This window comes from Podarcis tiliguerta (assembly GCF_965153285.1).
Source record: "Podarcis tiliguerta genome assembly, chromosome: 12".
In the NCBI taxonomy this organism is placed as follows: Eukaryota; Metazoa; Chordata; class Lepidosauria; order Squamata; family Lacertidae; genus Podarcis; species Podarcis tiliguerta.
In genome coordinates, this window is record NC_139545.1 from 5,709,819 (window position 1) to 5,728,056 (window position 18,238).

Below are 18,238 nucleotides of genomic sequence, written 5' to 3' on the forward strand. Positions count from 1 at the left end.
ACACCTAGGGATGCTGGGATGAAAAACTATTTTGAAAATATGCAATCTAGCAGTTTTGCTTACTTTTTTTAAAAAAAAGATTTCTAGCTTTTCTCATGCCAAGAGAGTGGGGTGGAAGACAACAGTTGTTGTTTTTCAAAGTAAATTCAATGAAACAAAATGCCCACTAAGTACAAGTACTATGTCTAAATTCTTCTGAATATGTTCAGTCTGAGATTTAGTGTGCACATACAGAAGGTCATCTGGTACAATTATCCTAGCTAGCTTGTACCATTTCATAGTATGAGATGCTAAATTCCTTATTTGAATGCTCTTATCCCTAACATCTAGTTTTCTACATGCAAGGAGCATTTTTAAATGGGAAACCGGTGAGCACTCAACAATGCAATCTCCCATCACTACCACCCAACACACAGCTGAAATCTGAAATGATGCTGTCTGAAAATTGATGTTGGTGTTGAATTGGACTTAGGCTTTGGCTAGCATGCTGTGTAAAGATGTTCTACAATGTCTGCCTGCATTTATATAAAGTTAGTCACACATGGCAGACAAGAGCATCTTTTTGTTCCTCTCCCTTTTGTTGTTGTTGTTGTTTAGTCGTTCAGTCGTGTCCGACTCTTCGTGACCCCATGGACCAGAGCACGCCAGGCACTCCTGTCTTCCACTGCCTCCTGCAGTTTGGTCAGATTCATGTTTGTAGCTTCGAGAACACTGTCCCACCATCTCGTCCTCCGTCGTCCCCTTCTCCTTGTGCCCTCCATCTTTCCCAACATCAGGGTCTTTTCCAGTGAGTCTTCTCTTCTCATGAGGTGGCCAAAGTATTGGAGCCTCAGCTTCACGATCTGTCCTTCCAGTGAGCACTCAGGGCTGATTTCCTTCAGAATGGAGAGGTTTGATCTTCTTGCAGCCCATGGGACTCTCAAGAGTCTCCTCCAGCACCATAATTCAAAAGCGTCAATTCTTCGGTGATCAGCCTTCTTTATGGTCCAGCTCTCACTTCCATACATCACTACTGGGAAAACCATAGCTTTTACTATACGGACCTTTGTTGGCAAGATGATGTCTCTACTTTTTAAAATGCTGTCCAAGTTTGCCATTGCTTTCCTCCCAAGAAGCAGGCGTCTCTTAATTTCATGGCTGCTGTCCCCATCTGCAGTGATCATGGAGCCCAAGAAAGTAAAATCTCTCACTGCCTCCATTTCCTCCCCTTCTATTTGCCAGGAGGTGATGGGACTAGTGGCCATGATCTTCGTTTTTTTGATGTTGAGCTTCAGACCATATTTTGCGCTCTCCTCTTTCACCCTCAATAAAAGGTTTTTTAATTCCTCCTCACTTTCTGCCATCAAGGTTGTGTCATCTGCATATCTGAGGTTGTTGATATTTCTTCCAGCAATCTTAATTCCGGCTAGGGATTCATCCAGCCCAGCCTTTCGCATGATGAATTCTGCATATAAGTTAAATAAGCAGGGAGACAAAATACAGCCTTGTCGTACTCCTTTCCCAATTTTGAACCAATCAGTTGTTCCATATCCAGTTCTAACTGTAGCTTCTTGTCCCACATAGAGATTTCTCAGGAGACAGATGAGGTGATCAGGCACTCCCATTTCTTTAAGAACTTGCCATAGTTTGCTGTGATCGACACAGTCAAAGGCTTTTGCATAGTCAATGAAGCAGAAGTAGATGTCTTTCTGGAACTCTCTAGCTTTCTCCATAATCCAGCGCATGTTTGCAATTTGGTCTCTGGTTCCCCTGCCTCTTCTAAATCCAGCTTGCACTTCTGGGAGTTCTCGGTCCACATACCTCTCCCTTTACCAACCTCCAGTCCAGCCGCTGTATCAAATGTCTGCCATTTCTGAACATGGCAAGACATTATTTTAAGGTACCTCAATCCCACTTTTCCAATTGTCAGTTCTACGATTTAAATAAGAATCAGTTTCTGAGCAAAAGAATCTTGAGCTGATCACCTAAGGATTCATTAGCAAAATATATCCTCCTCAATTTAGTGCTGGTACTGGAATCTGAAATTCATTTTTTTGAGCTGGTCCATAAACTGTTTGCTTTCCGAGGGTGAATGTTTATTATGTAAGTCATATGCATTTCAGCTCAACTGAGCCTTCCTGAGGGACTTATCCTGCTCCCTTCCTTATAAGCTGCTCAAAGCTGTGCCCTGTAAGGTCCCTTAAAATGGATGGTCTTTGAGCATCTTATAAGGAAACAGGTGAAATAAGCCACTGAGGAAGACTCACTGGAGCCATAACACTTATTATTATTATTATTATTAATAATAATAATAATTATTATTATTCTTTTCCAGTATCTCTGATCTATACTTCCCTCACTTTTTGTTTTCGTTTGTTTTCATTTGCATTTGTAAGATGCAAAACTGAGCTGCTGAGGATGTGAGAAATTTAATTTTAAAAAGACCTTGATATCCCAAGGCCATTGCCTGGTTTCATTCCCATGTTTGCGGCAGTGCCTGTATTTCTGCTCGTTCTTAATAGTGTTGATGACAACTACACCGGTCCCTTGGGCTTTGCTACTGTTGTGTTCAATTACAGACGGAAGGTCTGATTATCAGAAATGCTGTTCAGTCACAGCTGCAGTGAGGATGAATGGAAATTGAAGGTGCCACGAACCCCTGAAAACGAGGCCCCTGACACCACTCATTTATTTTAATGACTCAGGCCTAACTTGTAGATTTGAATACAATGACTTTCATAACTCCCCTTGAGAGTCCAGCCATGAAAAATAATGAAATGTTATTGGGCCCAGACTATTAAATTAACTTGCACCCTAACCCACATCTCTAGGAGAAATTGATTGGATTTCAAACCATCTGACATTATAATTAAAACTTGCATTTATAATTTAACTTTGTAATTGGAACATGGCACCGTTAGAAAGGTTTGGGGCCTCTGTTCTGTGAGGGCATCCTGGTGATTGAAGTCACAGATTGTAAAATGGTTTAGTAACAACCGTGGGAGAGGTAAGATCCAAACACCAACCATAAGCAAGAATGGCAACTATATATTTTTTTAAAAGATATTTATTAAAAGTTTTTTAGTTACAGGAAAAAAAGTGTAAAAGAAAACAGAAACAATGAAAAATTTTACAAACAATACATCAAAAATAAGAAAGAAAAAGAAAAAAACAATACATCGAAACAGCATAATAAAAAGAAAACACATCCAAATTCCATATCATTATCTTTCATTTACTTGTTTCCTCGACTTCCTCACACCTCCCTTTTTTGTATTCTAGTTCAAATTAGCTAATTCAGCAAATCCCTTCCCTCTTTCTCAATTTTTTATTCTATAATTTGTCTTAACCTAATCTAACTTTAAATTTTCCACTTTGGCCCATTAACAATCAGTTTTTGCTTAATTCTTTATCACATTTCTGCTAAAACCATATAACTTCATTCCAGTATTCTTCTAACATTCATTAATTTTACAGTATTTCTGTAAATGTACTTTAATTTTTTTCCACTCTTCTTCCATCAAGAATAGCAACTATATCTCAAAGATCATGCCATTTCCAAGTCCAGTTGCACCAATGACCAATCCAGCTGACCATCACTATGCCAAACGCCCCTCCAACATAATTTGTGTCGATCTTGTCATCCCAAAAAACAGATGGGCAATAAATCTAGTTTCTAATCTGTACCTTTTTGGAATGTGAGTTGAGGCTACATATGCATGAAGAATACTCTTTAAAAATCCCTGAACAAAGAATAGTAGAATGTCAAAGAGAAGACTAGGGTTGGCCTCTCCTCTCTAGCATCTGGTTTTGTGTGTACAGGGATTTTATCATATGAACTGAGAGTATTCAATCACGTGAGCTCCCACCTGTGTTCTGAAGAGATACATAGCCTGGAAGCAGATGGCCATTGCACCATCACTGCTTGTGAGAATTAGGCCCTGGTTCAGGAGGCACATTGGCCTTCTCTGCCCTAGTTTAGGTAGATGGAAGAACTATGAGGTGACCCTTCAACATGTAGTAGAGCCCACCAAGAGGGTGAGCTGCTCCAAAGGCCTGCTTTGCTGTTGGATCTTTGGACTTGTATCTGGTTCCATAAATTCCATAAATTTTGAGGAGCCTCAAAAAAGGAATAAACTTGTGATAAGGTGAAATGTACAGTTGTAGATTCAGGTATCTGAAGAAGTGTGCATGCACACAAAAGCTTATACCAAGAAGAATCTTATTTGGTCTCCAAGGTGCTACTGGACAATATATATATATATATATATATGCTTTCGTAGATTTTCACGGGTACAGGAATGCAGGTTTTGGTGTCCTCGGGTGTCTTCCCGTGTAAAAGTTGGGGTGTCTAGGCGACGTTTCGACGAGGTCTCACTCGTCATCTTCAGGCTGGTGCTTTCGGCTTCTTGTTACTGGAACAGAGCAGGATCTCAGTGTTTGAGTTCCTATAAATACTGTTGAGGAGGTGTGGTGTATAGCCTCCAATGTTCTGGGCAGAGAGGAGGTTCCCAGGCTAGTGTGCCTTTTCTTCTTTTGTTCCTTAATTACTTGAGGGATATCTTGAGTGATTTCTTGAGTGATTTCCTGAATCCCACTTAGGTGGGTCATTAGGTGTGGATTAGTTGCTAAAGCCTTCGTGTCTTGAACTCTTGAACTTTGTGAAGAGTTTTTCTGAGAAGATGGCTGTACTGCACTTGGTTGTGCTCTGGCTTGGCTTCGTGTATAGGGGCGAGCTGTGGTTTTGTGGCCTGTGCCAGCCAGATCTGTGTAGGGATTGCAGGGGGGTGCAGCATCCGGAGGTGCCACCCTGGTTTGGCTACTGGATGGTGTCTGTAATTTATCTGTGGAGAGGGTCTGGGTTTGGGTCTGGTGTGGTTGATTGGTGATGGCGTTCTGTGTGCCTCTGGATCTGGTGTCAGATTTTGTGGGGAGGGCTAATTTCCAGATGTCTGGCAAGCGGGATGTGTCGTCACGCTTGTTCATGTTGTGAGGGTGTTTCTCTATCTCGATGGCTTCCATGATTATTCTCTTGTGGTGATGTTCCATGTTAAAGAGCAATTTGGAATCTGCAAAATTAATTTCGTGTCCTGTTTCTTTCATGTGTTGGAAAAGAGAGGAAGTTTTTTCTTCTTTTTTGACGGCATTCTTGTGTTCTGCGATACGTGCATTTATTCGTCTGTTTGTTTGTCCAATGTACGTGGCTGGGCAGACTTTGCAGGGTATTTCATAGACCCCTTGGTTTTCCAACTGAATTTTATCCTTGGGGTTTCTGAGGATATTGGCTATTTTTTGGTTGGTGCAAAAGGCTGTTTTGATATTGTGTTTATGGAGGATTTTGCTAATTTTATCTGTAGTGCCCTTGATATAAGGAAGGAGGGCTATGCCATTGTTTTCTTCTGTGTCTTGGTTTTTGGGGGGTGTTTCTTTTTGGATTAGCTTCGTAACCCTGTTTTGCTGGTATCCATTGGCAATTAACACATTTGAGAGATTCTGTAACTCAGTTGTCAAGTGGTCTTCGTCAGCCAGGCGTTTGGTTCTGGAGATGAGAGTCTTGGCTACGGAGTTTATTTGTGCAGGGTGGTGGTGTGATTGTGCATGTAAGTAGCGGTTGGTGTGTGTTTTTTTCCGGTGGATAGTGTGTCCTAGGGAGCCATCAGGTTTTTTGTAGATTAGGACGTCAAGGAAGGGAAGTTGGTTGTTGGCTTCTATTTCCATAGTGAATTGTATTTTGGGGTGTAGGCTGTTGAGATGTGTGAGGAAGCTATCCAGTTTTTCCTTCCCGTGTGGCCAAATTACAAAGGTGTCGTCAACATATCTGAGCCAAAGTTTGGGTTTGTGTTCTGACTTGTCTAAAGCATTGGTTTCAAAGTGTTCCATGTACAGGTTAGCGATGACCGGTGAGAGGGGTGATCCCATAGGTGCTCCTTCTATCTGTTTGTATCTTTGTCCATTGTGGATGAAGTACGTGTTGGTTAGGCAGTGGTTGGTCAGGTCCAAGATGTATTCGGGGGGATTGTATTTGTTTTGAATGGCTGTCAAGGCTTCATTAATGGGCACTTGTGTGAAGAGAGATACAACATCGAAGCTCACAAGTAGGTCATTGGGTTGTAGGTTTTGCTTCTTTATTGTTTCTATGAACTGGAAGGAGTTTGGAACGTGTGAAGAGATGGATTCTGCATAGGGCTGAAGTTGCTTGGCGAGAAATTTAGCGAGATTTTGTAGAGGTGAGCCTATGGAGCTGACTATTGGTCTGAGTGGTGTTCCTTCTTTGTGTATCTTGGGGAGGCCGTAGAGTTTGGGGCATCTGGATGATTTTTCTCTGGGCACCTCCGGATGCTGCACCCCCCTGCAATCCCTACACAGATCTGGCTGGCACAGGCCACAAAACCACAGCTCGCCCCTATACACGAAGCCAAGCCAGAGCACAACCAAGTGCAGTACAGCCATCTTCTCAGAAAAACTCTTCACAAAGTTCAAGAGTTCAAGACACGAAGGCTTTAGCAACTAATCCACACCTAATGACCCACCTAAGTGGGATTCAGGAAATCACTCAAGAAATCACTCAAGATATCCCTCAAGTAATTAAGGAACAAAAGAAGAAAAGGCACACTAGCCTGGGAACCTCCTCTCTGCCCAGAACATTGGAGGCTATACACCACACCTCCTCAACAGTATTTATAGGAACTCAAACACTGAGATCCTGCTCTGTTCCAGTAACAAGAAGCCGAAAGCACCAGCCTGAAGATGACGAGTGAGACCTCGTCGAAACGTCGCCTAGACACCCCAACTTTTACACGGGAAGACACCCGAGGACACCAAAACCTGCATATATATATATATATATATATACACACACACACACACACACACACACACACATACACACACACACACACACACACACACAGTTGTAGTTCAAGAAATTACACTTTAAAGGGTGTATATTTTTAGAGCTCACCCTATTTTTTGCTGTTTTTGTAATTCTCAGTTTTGTTTCTTAAAAAAACACCCTTTTAATGTTGTATTTTATATTGTTATAACCTGCCATGGGAATTTAGGGTGAATAATTTAGGTAAATTAAAACAACCAGCACTTTTTTCCCCCAGAAGAGGTGGTGCCATTTGTTTAGTAATTCTCAAATTGCTCTGACCTGTTCACTCACTGCTTATTACCTCAAGCCAGTTAATTATATTGTTGCTGTATATTATTCTAGGAGGAGCTCCTCGTCAATCACATATTAATACTTTTTTTGTTTTAATTTATTCATATTTAGCAAGTGAGACCTGCAATGATTTCCACCCAATGTTCTTCACGCATGACAGATCATTTGAAGAGTTCTTCTGCATTTGCATCCAGCTGCTGAATAAGACATGGAAAGAGATGAGAGCAACTTCTGAAGACTTCAACAAGGCAAGATTTTGGGAAGGGTAGCATTTGGAAGCAAAGCTCCTTTGTTTTGTTGGTTTCCACCTAATATGATTTCATATGTCTCTCTGGACTAGTTTTGAAGGTGATCGAAATGTAAAAGGGAACATACTACCATATGTGGTAAATAGGAACATACTACCATATGTGGTGGTCCTGTCTAGAGATACAAAGATTTTGGAATATGATTTATGAAGAGATAAAGAGATTGATAAAAACTACATTTAGCAAGAAACCGGAAGAATTTTTACTAGGAATGCTTTCAGATAATATTCCCAAAAATAAAACTAGGCTATTTATGTATGCAACGTCAGCAGCAAGGGTTATAGTGGCAAAACACTGGAAAGATAAAAATACACCCACTAAAAAGGAATGGGTAGTCAAATTGTGGGAGTACTTGGAGCTTGCAAAGCTGACAGATGCAATAAGAGATAAACCTTAAAAATTGATGAAAGAAGAATGGGAATGTTTAAATAATTATTTAGGGGACAAGGGCTCAACAAGAAAGACCTGGTTATGTTTAGAATGATACTGCATAGAGAAATGTTCCCTGATACCAAGATGAGAGATTCCTTTGGGATGCAGATAGAGAGAATTGATAAGAATAATGATCTGTTGTGAGCTTGACGGAAGTGTACAATAGATGAGCTCTCCCGCTTTGGCTCATCTTCCTTTTTCTTTTTTCTTTTTTCCCTCTTATCTTTCCCATAGTTGCTTATGTTCTGTGTCATGTACTTCGATATTTTTTGTAGTTTTTTTCACTACTATTAAGGAATTTTCCTTTGTAATTTTGGTTGCCTATATTTATATGTACTTGTTTATACGATCTGAAGAGAAACCAGAGTTTTGAATCAGCTTTTAGTACCCATAGACCAAATTCATCTAAAAAATAAGAATAAGGCCTAATTTAACCCCAGAGTTTGGAGAAAGTGTGATAAAACGTTTGTGAGGGAAAACAAGATTTCAAAATTGCTAGCACTGTTTCCACCTTTAAAATTCTAAATAATTGCGGGGAAATAGCTGAGGCTCCAATACTTTGGCCACCTCATGAGAAGAGAAGACTCCCTGGAAAAGACCCTGATGTTGGGAAAGATGGAGGGCACAAGGAGAAGGGGACGACAGAGGACGAGATGGTTAGATAGTGTTCTCGAAGCTACAAACATGAATCTGACCAAACTATGGGAGGTAGTGGAAGACAGGAGTGCCTGGCATGCTCTGGTCCATGGGGTCACAAAGAGTCGGACCCGACTAAACCACAAAGTGTGACAATAGTCTTTTATGTGGCATTTTATTCTAATGTGTTGAAACATTGACAGACTTATGCTTCATTTAAGCATATGGATGAGCTCAGCAGCTGAAATGTTCAGTAATGCATTACATAGTTTTAGCATTATAAGTTAACACCTCAGAAGAGATTTGAGCAGGGATAGGGATACAGTGGTGCCCCGCAAGATGAATGCCTCACAAGATGGAAAACCCGCTAGACGAAAGGGTTTTCCGTTTTGGAGGTGCTTCGCAAAACGAATTTCCTATGGGCTTGCTTCGCAAGACGAAAATGTCTTGCGAGTTCCTGCGGGGTTTTTTTCCTCCCCCCCCTTTTTTTTCTCAAGCCGCTAAGCCGCTTATCAGCTGATCTGCTAAGCCGCTTAACAGCTGATCCGCTAAGCCGCTTATCAGCTGATCCGCTAAGCCGCTAATGGGCTTGCTTCGCAAGATGAAAAAAACCGCAAGAAGAGACTCGCGGAACGGATTCTTTTCGTCTTGCGAGGTACCACTGTAACTCCCCTACTGGAGACAGGCAGGGTCTTCAACTTGCAATGTCCTCTCCGGAAGGGAGGAGTCATCCCATCTCTCTCTGGACTGCTGCAAGGGATGGTTGGGTCTTCGTCTCTCTATGTGTGTGGAGCAAAACACTTGCTTGAGTGCTTGTTTTCTGTGGAGTTTCCTTTTGTTAGTCCTCTCCTTCACCCTGTTTGCTGGATCATCTTTCTGAGTGAGTTTTTTCACTGTGTTTTCCTGTTGGCTACCACCCCCCAGTTTCTTCATTTCTACTTCATTCTCTTCATGTCCCCCTTTCCCATTTGTCTGGGGAAGGGAAAAGTGTGGGGGCAACTGGATTCTGCCCCGATTGCTGGGCAGGCACAGGAGGAGCCCACAAGGCGACAGGGCCAGGAGCTTGTGTTTCCCATCTTTTTCTTTAAAAAAGGGAGCTTTTATGCGACCAATATCACTTTTCAAAGCAAACATCAGAGGGAATCTTTAGCAGAATGGATGCATTGGAAAAGGACATTTCTAATGTGAATGCCATAACTGGTACACTGGCTGGGTTAGTGGATTCTGGTGTCTCTGTTAACCTCTTTCTTATATCATGGATGTTGGCTCATATGACGGAGGCATGATCCGTATTGTTGGTACTGTTGCTGCGGGTTTGTTGTGGCCTTTGGCTAGAACAGCTAACTTACATCGACTTGTATAAAACGTCTATGCAGCTACTTCACAAAGAGGTATAATCTTTCAAGTTTGTCTGTTCTGGATGGCTGAGAAGAAAACTTTACTTTGTGCCTTGTTTGGGAGGAGTAGAAGACACGATCTAGGGTTCGGATCTAACAACAAGCGATGCTTCATGGCTACTCATTCATTGCAAGCCATTAACCGCATCTTACCATAATGTATATACTAGACAATTGTTAGCATTGGTTTCTTGTTTTGATCCTTCTCATCCTTAAGATCAGTTTTTCATTTTAGCAACCTTACTGTATATATTTAACTGCCACTTCCATACATTTTCTTATCCCTGTGTGGTGTGTGTGTGTGAGAGATAGAATGTTAATCCGATGTGAGATTGTATAGCAATTACAGCGTATTGGATTTTAGCTCCTGGGACCCAAATATCTTCCCGAAAGCTACTCAGCCAGCTTTCGTCTTTAATCATAACTGAAGAAGGAAGAGCTCTTTCATTTAATTTTTCATTAATGAAAGTAAATTGTATATTCTAATCTAGAGGTAGCAGCCGGCTGGAGCTGCTACACATTGAGGGCTTTCTCTGCTGGAGAACAGTTATAGTTCTTCTATAGTTTGACTGTCGACTTTTCTACTAGGTCATTTTTTTATTTTATTTCCGATGCTGTAATAAATGGAAGAAATCTTAGTTGAATTCTTCTAAATAAACTGTACAGTCTGAACCACTTTATGCGCAATAAGGAATATTGTGGAGAGGTTCATTAAATTTTCTACCTTTAAAATAGAACTTTTAAGCCCCCCTTCGCAAAGTTTGTTATTTTCTTTATCCTGGTTGGTGCTAATATGAACTAGAAAGAGGCACATAACTTCGCTCCCTATTAGGATCTCCCCTTTTTACTGAGCATTCAGTATGCTCATGATGTTATTGAGGCGATCAGTGCTATTTTTCTAGAAAAAGAGGTGCCAGAACTCACCATGAACACCTCCCTCCTCATAGGTTGCATCTGTCCTGAACCAGCTGATAAAGAAATAGTGCAGAATTGTTCAGCTTGTATAAAGTGGGAGAACATTTTACCTGTTTGGCCTCAGGGAGTGAATTAGTGTAGCTAAAATTAAAATTAAAAAGTTTTCAGGGTATCTTTTTTTCAAAATATTTTAAAATTAGAATGGTAGGGCGACAGCAAGCTTTTTCTTTTTCATTGCCACCTCTCATTAACAGTAAGAATAATCCATCAATATTTTTATTTTTATTTTGCTTTCATTGCTCTAATACACATACGAAAAACACAGAGACTACAGCAGGACCCCACCCCTAAGTTGTCATCCCCTCACTGCTCTAGTGGTATCAGGCTGTAATTCTCATAATTGTTCTCCATACAAGATAAAGGGTTGTGTGCATCGAGAGAGAGAGAGAGAGAGACAGAGAATTTAATGTTCAGAAGGCCAGTTGAACCCATAGGAAACGGGTTATATGCACAATTTCAACCACATAAGACATCAAGTGTCTATATTCAGGAGGTTATAATATCCAAATGTGCAAGGATGATTTCGGCAGTTTGTCCTGAAGTCCGGTTTCATTGATATATGAAATAAATAGCCAGCAAATGACCAGAAATCACTTTAGTTTCTCTTTAAGCAAGATACTGATTGCATAATGTTGGTATCTGTGTGTTTTTTATTTCAGTTTTTTAGTCTTTGTCCAATGTATCCAGTTATTCGCTTTAACTATAACTGCAACTTCATGGCTTTGAAAAATATTTCTCCTGTTACGTAAATCCTTAGCCAAGCCTATGTACAGGAAGTTTAAGCAGCTGACGTGCTCTGGTCCATGGGGTCACGAAGAGTCGGACACGACTAAACAGCAGCAACAATGCCTTATGCTACTTCCTCTGTAGAACAATTTCCAATTGTATATCAACAACTGTGATTTAAAAAAGAGCATCTGAGGCTGTTGTATATCATATGCTAGTTGAAAATTGGACTGTAAGATATAGATGTTCAGGAGAAATCAAGTCTGCTGCCAGCCGTAGCAGTGCCAAGAATGACTGCCTTTACCTGGCTATTGTTAGGGAATATGTAAGGTCTCTAACCTGAAAAATCCTATCTGGTGTCTGCATAACATGAGCTAACAAGGATTTCTGAAGGCAGCTGCTCTAGCTTAAATAGTGAACCCAAATGTAAGGAGGACAAAATTATTTAGTGCTCCCTGCAGAATACATTCCCAACCCTCAAAATGCATTATTCAGAGAGGGGAGCAAGGCTTGTTTACCCGGCTGGATATCCTGGGTTAACTCAATGTTCTTCAGTAGCAAGTCGGTTTACACATTCATTGGGGCGACTCAACAGCTGAAATAGAAAAAAGAAATAAATCAGGGTGTGCACCTCTAAGTGACAATTTAAACAGCAGCGGGATTGATGTTTGATATGCATAGGTAAATATTTAAATATTTGCAGACACAGTGACCTGTGCGCGATCCAGTGGAGTTGAGCGTGGCTGAAAAACTCTGCAACTGCTTGTATGCACGTAGAACCGTGTTTACTGTTCAAACCTCCCTGTTGGCCGGCAGAGCCAGAGCTGTTTGAGGTTGAAGCAGGTGACAGTAGCTGTGACTGACGTCTGCTGCCCCTCTGAAGATAGGAAAATTAGAGCCTTTACGAGGAAGAGTGGGATAGAAATTTAATAATAATAAAGAATCTGCCTGAAAGTTGGTCTTCAAAGTAAGCAGTGGCAATTGTAAGGGGTAAAATCAAATGTGTGGGAAGTGCTTCATCAGTCAGGAGTGGCCGGTGGGGTGAAGCCATGGAACTGGAATTTCCTTTGACGAAGACAGGTTTAGCAGACTGAGAGTTAATAGAAAATAAAGTAATTCTAGAGTAAATCTTACCTTTCCAGCTCTTGGGATTAGTGCATATTAAATTCCACATATTGCTGCTGAGGTCATTAGCCCTTTATGGCATAGTTTTGCCAACAGATGATTCCTATAAATACATCCCATCCATTAGGCATTCTGGGCACATAACTAAAACATTTTCATTCGTCATTCTAACTTGTTTCCCTGCAACCTGCTGCACATTTTTTTGTAAAATGAGAGTGGTTTCTAATTGAAAAAAAAATGTCATTGAGTTATAGTGAAAACCTGTTAGGAGACAATAATTGGGTGCACTGAGGGTTATCGGCTCTACTTCATTAGAATCCATTTATTTGAAGGGACTTTGGAACTTAATGCTGTTTGGCATCTTTTGCAGGGATTGTATTAATTTAAGAAACATCTCGTATTTAATCTTTTATATAAATACTTTTTTTTTAGCTTGTTGGAAATGTAGCAAGTGGGTTGTTGCAGTTTCTCTCTCTCTATATATATGTATATAAAATCTTTCTTACGTTTGGCTAGTCTGCTTTCATAGCTTTGGACCTAGAATCCAACAATCATAGAACTGTAGAGTTGGAAGGATCATCTAGTTCAACGCCCTGTAATGCAGCTGAGGTGTTCAGTTGTTACTTCCCAGGAAGAAAATTCAACCTAGAAGGAGTCACAGGTTTCTGTATGTGTATTTGACTCACTGGGGTGGGGAGGATGTAAGCAACAAATGAAAAGGCCTGTGTCACCTTTATTTGAACACAATATTTCCCTGACTTCTACATGTTGGTGCTGATCTTTAAAGCCCTAAATGGCCTCGGTCCAGTATACCTGAAGGAGCGTCTCCACCCCCATCGTTCTGCCCAGACACTGAGGTCCAGTGCCGAGGGTCTTCTGGTGGTTCCCTCATTGCGAGAAGTAAGGTTACAGAGGGCCTTCTCGGTAGTGGCGCCTGCCCTGTGGAAAGCCCTCCCAGCAGTTGTCAAGGCAATAAACAACTATTTTACTTTTAAAAGACAACTGAAGGCAGCCCTCTTTAGGGAAGTTTTTAATGTCTGATGCTGTGTTGATTTTAATATTCAGTTGGAAGCCGCCCAGAGTGGCTGGGGAAACCCAGCCAGATGGGCGGGGTATAAATAATAAATTATTATTATTTTTATGTTTTATTGGGTAGAATCGGGCCTGTGTGTCAACTGCATTCAAATAAATACAGTACAACCTGGTTCAGCTGATAACTTGTCCCTGTGATAGGTGAGGGTGTTCATATGCCCAAGAGTGCAATCCTAATTTTGCCTACTCAAAGCATAACCCACTTAGTTAAATGGATTCCAGTGTGAGATTCACTTCAGTGTGAGATTCATTTCTTGGCAGAAAGTAATGAGTGAAAAGGCCCTTTGAATTAATAGATATATCTTGCTGCTTTGGGAAACCTGCCCATCGGGTCGGATTTTTTCTGAAGGTAAGAACAATATTAAAAAGGAACAGTCAGCCACAGCCAATAGGGAACCTTTACCACTAATGAAACTTTAACTTCTATTATAAAGAGAACATCTTTACCGTATTTTTCGTCCCATAGGACGCACCTAGTTTTTTTGGGGGGGAATAAAGGAATTCCCCCCCTTTATTTCCCCCCAAAAACCAGGTCGGGGAACAGCGGGATGGCGGTGCTGCGCCTCCTTGCTGTCCCCTGAGCTTGTGGGGTTGGCCGATGTCTGCCCAGCGCGAGGGGCGCTCTGCTTCAGGGCGCCCCTCGTGCCGGGCGGCAGGCTGCTATCCGCAGTGTGGGGAGCCCTGCGGGGAACTCCCGCAGGGCTGCCTAGGCTGCGGATGTCTTCCTGAAGCCTGGAGAGCGAGAGGGGTCGGTGCGCACCGACCCCTCTCACTCTCCAAGCTTCAGCGAAAGCCTGCATTCGCCCCATAGGACGCACCCAGATTTCCCCTTCATTTTTTAGGGGGAAAAGTGCGTCCTATAGGGCGAAAAATACGGTATATTGCAAATAACCACACAATTGGTGCAGGTATCCCCTCTGGCACTGGTCAAAATACCTGTTGCCCAATGGGAGGAAGGTGTTGGCATGAAGATTCAGTAAAGCTATCCAGATCTGCCAAGGCTCAAGTCAATGATGTATTGACAACCTTAACCCACACACAAAGTAATTTTCCTTACATAGATACTGGAAGCCCTGTTTAGGGAGGATGATGTATGGGGGTCAGAAAACGCTGCCTCTAACATGCTGCAACTTCAACAGAACATTTAAATTAAGTAGTCATTTACTACAGTTGTCAGACAATTCATATTACAGCCAAGTACCTTAGTACACAGCCCAGGTGGCACTGTGGTCTAAACCACTGATCCTTTTGGGCTTGCCAATCAGAAGGTCGGTGGTTCAAATCCCCATGACGGGGTGAGCTCCTGTTGCTCAGTCCCAGCTCCTGCCAACCTAGCAGTTCGAAAGCATGCCAAAAAGTGCAAGTAGATAAATAGGTACCACTCCAGCGGAAGGGTAAGCAGTGTTTCCATGCACTGCTCTGGTTTCGGTGCCACGTTGTGCCAGAAGCAGCTTAGTCATGCTGACCACATAACCCGGAAAAACGGTCTGCAGACAAACGCCAGCTCCCTCGGCCTGTAAAGCGAGATGAGCGCCGCAACCCCAGAGTTGTCTGTGACTAGACTTAACTGTCAGGGGTCCTTTACCTTTTTACCTTGGTCTGAAAGCAGTGCTTTAGGACTCAGGCTGGCAAAAACTTCGTGAAAAGCTGTTGGAGCAATCGTGAGAAAGGTTTTTTGTTGTTCACTCGGTTTCCAGTTACTAGAAAAACAAGGGGAAACTACATTTTTTTTTAAAAAAAAAAGCTGCATCACATATGTCAGGGATGGGGAACCGTGGCCCTCTAGAAGTTGTTGGACTCAACTTTCACCATCCCTAGACATTGGTCATGCTCTCTGGGTTTACTAGGGAATTATAGTACAACAGCATCTGGGGGGCTGTAGGGTCCCCATACTTGGCCTGCATGTATGTGCTGGGCTCTACTTGCATCTGCTCAGGTGGGCTCTGCTCTTGAAGTCAGTAAAAAAATCCATGCCCTGACTCCATTCTCATATCTTCAGTGGGCTACTGCTCCCCCACTGAGGCCAGAGAGCTCTATCAACTGAGCCTGAACAGAAACCAGGTCTCTTGATTTCAAGAGATGAGCATAAAACAGAAAGTTGGCACAATGTGTGGGGCGGGAGGGGGGGTAGACACAAAGCGTTTGTAGTGTGGAATTAATGGTGCATTATTCTGTAAGAAAAATAAGCCCTACCCCAGTGAAACATTAATTTTGCATGAAAGCATAATGGGCACAGCCAAAGAAGAGCTGGATCCCCTAGAGCAAAAAGAAGACGATGCCATGAGTCAATAAGTAAATTGTTTGCAATAAGTCACTGAAAATCTAGAGCAAATATGTAGGCTCTGCCTTTGATGTTAGAGTTATTAGTCTCTGTCTTTGATTTTGTTCATTGGTGTTGTGATTTAAAAAACACAACTGCCTAATAAATGCAAATGTTGGGAGACTCTAGGCATCTCTGGTGGATCTTTCTTGCTGACGTCACGTTGCAGCAACGACACTGGTCTAATCATGATCTAATCAGTATCTTCCGTTTGCTAATGTTTGTCTTGTGATCTTTATTGAAATTCATCTACAGCTTTTCGTGTACTACTAGGTTTTCATGGGGCAAGATTTTAGTAGCTGCACTGTAGAAGTGGTTGAACATATTGTTAAGGACTAGAGAGGTTAGTAAATCAGGGGTCAGCAAACATTTTCAGGAGGGGGCCGGTCCACTGTCCCTCAGACCTTATGGGGGGCCAGACTATATTTTGGTAGGGGGAAATGAATGAATTCCTATGCCCCACAAATAACTCAGAGATGCATTTTAAATAAAAGGACACATTCTCCTCATGTAAAAACATGCTGATTCCTGGACCGTCTGCAGGCCGGATTTAGAAGGCGATTGAGCCGCATCCGGCCCCTGGGTCTTAGTTTGCCTACCCATGGGTTAGTTCATTATATTTGGGATTCACATTATGATCCTTCCAGTATACTAAGAACACGTTCAGAGCCCCAGATGTCAGTATTTGTACATACATACAATTTAAGCTTCTGCATTCTTTTATTATTATTTATTTCTATCTGGCCTTGTTCAACTATTCCTGGACAAGAATTCAAGTAAGCATTCACTGCACACTACACAATAGAAAGGGCCCCTCTTTTCTTCCTCCTGAAACATCTCTGTACAGTGGTACCTTGGAAGCCGAACAAAATCCGTTCCAGAAGTCCATTCGACTTCCAAAACGTTCGTAAACCAAGGTGCGGCTTCCGATTGGCTGCAGGAACCTCCTGCAGCCAATCAGAAGCCACGGAAGTTGCATCGGACATTTGGGTTCCAAAGAATGTTCAGAAACCGGAACAGTCACTTCCGGTTTTCAATCGTTCAGGAGCCAAAACATTTGACTCCCAAGGCGTTTGAAAACCAAGGTACGACTGTATAGTGGGGTTCAACCTCCTGACACAGATCCCCTCAACCCTATTCCCACCTTCTTCCCTCACCCCCTTGTTTCTTTCACACCTCTGAAAAGACACCTTGACATTCCATATATCTTGTAAAAAGACAGGCACTTGCCAGGCCATTGGGTTTGCTTTAACTCACAAACAGTTATATTTATTCATAACTAAGGAATACCATGAGTTTGTAGAATCAGGGCTTTTTTTCAGCCAGAATTCACCAGAACTCAGTTTCGGCACCTGGTGGACGCCATGGTGCACGCCATTGCCATTATAAGAGAACGGGGAGGCATTCAGGGTGGATTCCTGCACCTCATTTTCCATAAAAATAGCACTGTGAAGAACCATTACTTTCTTGCGGGGTGACTCACTTCCTAACGAACACCTGAGTTTTCTGTTGGTAGGGATCATAGGTAAAGGGACCCCTGACCATTAGGTCCAGTCGTGGCCGACTCTGGGGTTGCGGCACTCATCTCGCTTTATTGGCCTAGGGAGCCCACGTACAGCTTCCGGGTCATGTGGCCGGCATGACTAAGCCGCTTCTGTAGGGATCATATCAAAGCCTATATCACTATTCCAAGAGATATTTAGCTGTGCTAAATTGGGATTCAGATTACTGCTTCACTACAATCCACGTTTAATCTGGGCTGATAATAAAAAAAAGTAAAATGACCCCAAACATTGCCCAAATGTGTCATCTCCCTTGGATAACAAGCTAGCTGAAAGTCGGTAGAATAAAATATTAGGTTTGGGCTTTTCAACCAGGCACAAATACAAAAATAGGTTGAAGCAAGTGAAGTGATAGCTTCTAACTCGAGCTGTCATTGCAACTTGCATAATTTATTGCACTGGAAGGGTCCGTCATTGCCTGCTTAAAGTGTTGATGGAGATAATATCTTCATAGTGTGTTTTGTTTCATATTTTAGCTAAATTAGCAATGCATGGCATATGGTTTTTTGCTGCATGAATCC

The 18,238-nt window shown here is 42.0% G+C and overlaps 2 protein-coding genes across 10 annotated transcripts in view; both read left to right on the top strand.

Annotated features, from left to right (window-relative positions):
- LOC310661335 (uncharacterized protein) overlaps positions 1 to 18,238 on the top strand; it is a gene marked incomplete at its 3' end in the record, with an annotated part of 330,664 nt that overhangs the window by 269,736 nt on the left and 42,690 nt on the right. The window lies entirely within an intron of this gene.
- ELMO1 (engulfment and cell motility 1) overlaps positions 1 to 18,238 on the top strand; it is a 314,930-nt gene that overhangs the window by 203,854 nt on the left and 92,838 nt on the right. For all 9 annotated transcript variants that reach the window (XM_083407049.1, XM_083407043.1, XM_083407046.1 and 6 more), the window contains one exon: positions 7,256 to 7,392. In XM_083407049.1, the coding sequence (XP_083263175.1) occupies positions 7,256 to 7,392 (137 nt within the window). The remainder of the gene's footprint in view (positions 1 to 7,255; positions 7,393 to 18,238) is intronic.